This window comes from Procambarus clarkii, chromosome 13 (assembly GCF_040958095.1).
Source record: "Procambarus clarkii isolate CNS0578487 chromosome 13, FALCON_Pclarkii_2.0, whole genome shotgun sequence".
In the NCBI taxonomy this organism is placed as follows: domain Eukaryota; kingdom Metazoa; phylum Arthropoda; class Malacostraca; order Decapoda; family Cambaridae; genus Procambarus; species Procambarus clarkii.
The window spans coordinates 20656835-20663867 of NC_091162.1; the positions used below are offsets into that span (position 1 = coordinate 20656835).

The 7033-nt window shown below is 34.7% G+C and overlaps 1 protein-coding gene across 1 annotated transcript; it reads left to right on the top strand.

Annotated features, from left to right (window-relative positions):
* The first annotated feature begins 317 nt into the window (after positions 1-317).
* Positions 318-5569, top strand: Rpp14a (Ribonuclease P/MRP subunit p14 a). Its single transcript, XM_045740753.2, has 3 exons — positions 318-563; positions 4705-4795; positions 5163-5569. The coding sequence occupies exons 1-3, from the start codon at positions 520-522 to the stop codon at positions 5379-5381; spliced, it is 354 nt and encodes a 117-aa protein (XP_045596709.1). The 5' UTR covers positions 318-519; the 3' UTR covers positions 5382-5569.
* The last annotated feature ends 1464 nt before the right edge of the window (positions 5570-7033 follow it).

Sequence of the window (7033 nt, forward strand, 5' to 3'; positions counted from 1 at the left end):
GGTCACTAGGGTTAGTGGCCCTCAGGTTAATAATGTAACAAATTAAATTTGTTTCCTGTTTCCCCTCCCATGTGTACAAAACGACAGTGTACGAAATAAGCCTTACCTAAATGTTTTGGAGTAACGGTTATCAATGAAAGTTTATTACGTTATTTTATTTGTTGTCAGTGACAATTTACTGGTCCAGATAGCTAACGAACGTTCAACATTTTCTGGTTTGTTATGCATCTTTTCATAGTCGCAGTTTTGTTCAAAAATAAATTTTTAACAATCAAATATGGAAAATAATAAGAATGAGTATATAATGGTGTGTGGCAGCCGGACGGCCAGCTGATGTTGGTAAACAAAGTGGTGCGCGTCACGCTGCTCCTCCCACGCCTCCTTGGAAGTCCATACATATCTTGTTATATTCTGTGGCATATTTAATAGGGGTTTGGAGAGCACAAGAACTTTAAGGAGGAGAGGCTACTTGTCAGCCGTCTATGCCAGGAGACTTCAGTAAACTGGGTTCTGTTTAACATGAAAATTTTGGAATCGAAACACTGGTACCTTGATGTCCACATGTAAGCCTTTTAATAATGTTATTAGAATTATAATTCAGAATAAATTATTAGAAATAATGTAGTACATTTATTTGAATAAATGTGGCATTCTGCCACCAAGTTATTAAGTAAATCTCAAAGATATGTGAGATTAATGAGGATGGTACTGTCGTAATTATCTGATTCTGATCTTATCCTAGTTTAATAAAAAAAAAATTACCGATTCTTATTTAGCATCAGGTTGCTAATATAAGACAAATACTTTATTTTAATAGATGCTTTGTTTAGGTTTGAATAAAATGAAATGCTATAACGGTAGGCCTCTGTATTTTCAATTGGGTCAACTCAAAGTACAATATATAGAAAAATGCCTTCTGCCATCTCTGTATCTTATTATGTGCTATAGATATAGTCAAAATATTTAGTAAATGGGACATAAATGTGCATCATTCTGGCTGGCAGACAGGTTTGTACATTATTGGTGAACAAACAGTACCAGTGCTGTAATTAGGGTACAATTTTTTTAATTACTATAGAAAATCAAATTCATTACCACTATTCAGAATAGTCACAAGTTTAGTGTAGAGGTTTACCCTAGCTGCTATTTTTTAAACTTTTACCCTAATGCTTGCTTCACTGGCCAATATTCTGTCCACAAATGTAATTTGATCATAGTCACAATCTGTACTGTCTTAGGATAAAACCTTCCCCTGTATGTCAACATTGGTTGGCTCCACCTTCTGTCTGCTTTATCACTAGATCTGTAAACACTATCGGTCACTTTGGACCGGACTCTCGTCCATTATTTTTCTCCAGAGTCCTAACTTTGGACCGGACTTGCATCCACTACAAAAATATTTGTATAAAATTCATTTTTTATCCAATCGACCTCGGGATAGTATCAAAATAAGCGCCTTTAGAATGCGCACAATTTGATACCAAAATGAAAGATGTAACATGAAACTTGATGTCCGAACACTTATATGATTATAAATAGATTTTTGGTCAAAATTTTAAAATATTTGTTAAAATTCTATTTATTGTGCTATTAGGTTGGGACTAGTTTTAAAATGCGCGCCTTTACATCGCAAACAATTTGATACCAAAATGAAAGATGTAAGACAAAAATTTATGTCAGAACACTGGAAAGATATAAATAATTTTGTGATGATGAGCGTGCAGAATTAAAATATTTGTTAAAATTCCAGTTATTGCTCTATTATTATGGGACTAGTTTTAAAATACGTGCCTTTTTATTGCAAACAATTTGATACCAAAATGAAAGACGTAACACGAAAATTGATGTAATCAAACTGAATGAGTATACACATTAGGTTGCAGTATACAAATTGGTGCTCGTTCACGGGTAACTTTAGGCTTTCCTGCAGAGAGGCACTCCAGGCTTTTGTACATTATATTTATACACATCTGTAGGGAATTTAATTGCGAACACAATGATAACAAAACGAGCGACGTAGCACGAGAATTAAGATGAGAAAAATGGAACGAGTATACACATTTTACTGATTTTGTGCGCTCACGGGTAACTTTTGCCTACTTTAGGCTTTGCTGTTGGGAGTCACGCCATGCTTTTGGACATTATATTTATACACACCTGTAGGGAATTTAATTGCGAACACAATGATACCAAAACGAACGATGTAGTACCAGAATTAAGGTGAGAAAACTGAAACAAGTATACACATTTAGGCGTCGCCGCACGCTCGCCCGCACCATTGAGGCCATGACGTCAAAGTCTGCGGCGCACTCGTGGGGTGCGCGATAGTGTTAACTTTGCAAACTACTTCCTGTTGACAAGTATGCCATATAACCACCTGCATCTATATCAATACTTGGCTAGTGAGGCAGGTGGATATAAATCCATATCACAATGACAACTAGAATGTAGATTTTTGTTTTGTATTTTATCTGAGGGCCATCATCTCTAGTGGACTTGACAGGGACAAGAGGTTAGAGGCTTGTCAAGGGTTCCCCTTATTTATTCTTTTGTTTTTCAGTTGAATTTTGACCAGTATCTGTCTTGACATTCATAGCTTGGGCAAATAAGCCATTCCATGGGTATATTACACTAGTGGTGAAAATGTTTGTTTTGTCCTACATTGTCACTGGTTGAGTTTCAAGCTGTTGCCCCATTTAAAGGAGTGGTCTGGATTAATATCTTTACATTTCTAAAGTAATTTAAAGATGTCAATGAAATCAGCTCTATTTTGTTTGATTTGTGGTGTTGTTAGTCCTGAAGAATCATCATCTAGTAAATATTAATATAGAGTAACTAATCATGCTGAATATCACTAAGCAAATTAATAACTGATCTGAGGAGAGGGTCATGAATATGCGAGCACAGAAGTTACAATATTATATAATAATAATACTGTAATACATTGTCAGGGGACAGGTAGCAAATGTATATATACATGTTAGGTTTATATTGAAGTTTTCTCCCCACCGTCGCCAGGATGCAACCCTACAGGAAGTTGACTAACTCCTTAGTATCTATTTAGTGCTAGGTGAACAGGCACATTAGGTAATAGGAAACATACCCAACCATTTCTGTCCTGACTGGGATTTGAACCTGGAATTCTTGTTTGTAAGTCAAGAATGAACCCGTCTGTACTACCAGGACCAACCGACATAAAATAGTCAAAACTGAAACATTGTAGCAAGAATATTTTACTGATGAAATCTAGCATGCCTCATTGACCTTTTATAAGCAGTAGTCCTGTTTTTGCATTAAACTACTAATGGTGTGAAAGGTGGGAAGTACAGTGGAACCTGGATTAACACATTTAATCCATTCCGGCATCTAGCTTGTCATGTGAAACGCTCGTCTTTTTGAAAACAATTTTTCCTATTTAAAATAATGGAAATAAAATTAATCCGTTCTACCACTGAAAAACATCAATACAATATTCGATTTTTTAAATAATGAAGCAGCCTATCCAACATACACTGAACGATCCTTTATTACATTTGTCTTGTTTCAAATTTTTTCAATATTTTTTTTTTTATTTAAAAAAAATGGCCTACCATTCAACCACTGAACGAACCTTTATGACATTTTTTCAAATTTTCATTTTTTTTATTTTTCATTTTGTTTTTTAGAAAATGTAGCAGCCTACCTGACATTCATTGAACAAACATTTTTGACATTTGTTCTTTTTCAAATTTTTTCGATTTTTTTTTTCTAATTTTGTCTAAAAACAAAAATCAATGCTTTGCAACATTATAGCAGTCTTTACATCCCAGCATCATTAGCATCTTTAAAACAACAAAAAAGTTATTTGCATCGCCAGAGGTGTCTGAGAATTTGCGAGACTCAGCAGGAACGCTAAGAAGCAACATGTGCTTTTCTCGTTAATCAAACGAAAGCTCGTCAGTCAAGACAAATTTTTACCGAGTGGCGCGCTCGTTATTTGAAATCCACGTAGATTGAGGCGCTCGTCACTCGAGGTTCCACTGTATAATCAAATGTTTGACCTTGCAAGCACATCTGTGCAAGTAGTGGATGGGTGACCTAGTGGGACAACCTTATCATTTACACTCTTGCTTCCTGTGCCCTGTTGCAATGAATTATAAGTTAAGAGGGACCTTAAAAGGAGGAATAGCTGTCTTGTGCCCCCCCAATAATAGTGCAATATACCATACTCTAACATAATTGCAGCATCTTGTGTTGTCAAACTTCTTTTTGTATTATTGTATCTTGACACATACAAACTATTCTTCACTTCATTAATGTGTTTGTTGCTGGAAAGTAACAAGATTGAGTAATAATATTCAGATAAGTGCTTTATAGATAGAGAGTGTGGAAGTAATTGTACTATTGAAGATCTCTGGAATGTAATGATGGAAGTTGAAATGCAGACATTTGTAGAATAGAATTTCTAAATTTACACAAATTTCATTAAATTATTTACAGTACTTTTCCCCACTAAAATTACAGAAAGAAAGAATATAAATTACTGTACTGTATTTTACAGACTTGGTAGTTTTCTTGGTGTCATCTTAAGGCCATTTAATACAGTTAGAACAGAACTTTGATAATTTTCAGGTTACACTAATTATATGTAACAACTATAATAACAATTAACTACTTGTTTTTTCTTAATGTATTGGTGTTCATTTTCATGTGTTTGCTGAACAGGAATTACAATCAGCAGGATTTGCCATGTGAGATGACAGCTGCTCTTGTGCAGGTTGTCCTGCGAGCAGCAGTGGATACTATGTTTGGAGAGGTTAGTTATCATTGAACACATTCATATTGCTCAGTCTGGTCAAGACAAGTACCATACCATAATTAAATGTTGACTTTTCAGAGAAGAAAGGTTACTCGCACATTTTACTGGCACTACTTTAAAGGAATGTTCATAATGCACTAATCCTCAAAACACCAAACTAGATGTTTTCAATATAAGTATTGTATGGTACTCTGACTGTCCTAGTATTTGCTACTACATGTTAATGAGAGCACTGCATGAGTGATAATTAGATATCATGGTAATACTTATACAGGATGCTATATGCATTATTTTATATATAACACTTACAATACGTACTGTATTTTTAATTGTTAAACCACCACCCAATTTATTTTTCTTCCAGATGTCATCAAGCTTGCCACTCGATATCCTTAAATTTGATGCCAAATGTGGACAGGTAATCATCAGAGTTCCAAGTAACAATTATGCTAAAGTACGAGCAGCTCTAACAGTTTGTCCATCCATGAGAGTGGCTGGTAAAGATATTCCAGTGGTGTACAGTGTTCAGCAAGCCTCATCCTGTCTATTGTCTTTAGCAGGACCACAAAGATCAATTGTTTAAGTTGGTTTGGGCATTTGTGCCTTCACTCCTTTTCTCATAACCCAGTTCCTTGTCTTCATACAGTATTTCCTCCTCCGAATTCCTTCAACTTACCTTGTTTATAATTGTACTTTTTTCTGATTTTGTATGGCTGGATTTTATGCCTGTCAATTATATTTTAAAGCAAAATAATTAGTTTCATACTGTACTGTGTATCTTTTTTTTACCCAAAACATTGTTTTTAAAATTTCAACTATTTTTGTAACAACTACTGTAATGAGAATTCAACATTCAAGCCACTAACCAATAGCAGTAAAAATCATGTGGCATGATTCTGTCAGCCAGTAGAAGTAAGTAAGTAATTATCAAAGAAGGCAGCAAGCTGGCAGCCAGTAGAAACAAAGATGGTCTGCCTGGATTCTGCTTGTCATTTATCTTGTATATTAACGTTAACATTGTTTCTCCAGATGGAAGTTGGAGAAACGCAATGAAAGTGCCACAAGTGTTATTCTGAAAATTGATATACGACTAAATCACCTTAACCCTTAAACTGTGCAAAAACCTCTTATGATGTGTGACATTGAACTCAGTATTTAAAATTTTCTGAAACACTTTCAAATATTTTGTGAATAATCTACTAGGCAAATGCTCCAACTTTGTCTAAATGATACTACTGTAACTTGAAAAACAAGAAAATAAAAAATAATTATAAAATTGAATATTTGAAAACTTCAAATTTTGAAATTGGCTGCAAAAAATATAAAAATATCACCAACTGTTCATTTGGTGTTATTATGCTTTCAGAATAGCATATGATCTTCATTTTTCTATAATTAGAATATAAGTTTTCAGTATAGTTTACTGTAAAAAAAAAATTGTCAATATGGCATCTGAAATATGCGCAAATTTAGACAACAAAAATGTATAACTCCAAACGTTTAGATTTTATGACAAATCAATTCTATAGGGATTGTAGAACAGACAGCTGTGCACACTATGTGTAAAAATTGTGAGAATTTGTCAGAAACTAGATTTTTGGATACTGAAGTAAGTTGAAATTCTAGTTATAGATATAATTGGAGTTGAAGTTATTGACAATGAATAAGGCAGTTCTAATTCATGAATTTACTTGTATGTTGTAATAAACATTGTTTGACATTCGTACTCAAGTATGTGAAAGTTGTAGGTCAATGTGTGTAGAAATGAAGTCAAGAAAAATACCCCCCCAACAAATCCAAAATATAGGAATAATTATAATGATTTGGGGAATATATTTAGGGTATACTTGATATAAGTAAAAAAAGCCCTAATCTGGTCCCTAATTATCAAAACAACCTAAAGAAACAAGGAAAATATTGTCTGAAATCTGTGAAAAAATCAGCCAAAAACAATTCAGTCCCAAGTTCTGACGAGTTGTAACTGATTTATTTGTTGACCAATTTAATTCTGGCTTCACATAGTTATCTTGAGATGATTTTGGGGCTTTTTAGTGTCCCCGCGGCCCGGTCCTCGACCAGGCCTCCACCCCCAGGAAGCAGCCATGACAGCTGACTAACACCCAGGTACCTATTTTACTGCTAGGTAACAGGGGCATAGGGTGAAAGAAACTCTGCCCATTGTTTCTCGCCGGCGCCTCGGATCGAACCCAGGACTACAGGATCACAAATCCAGCG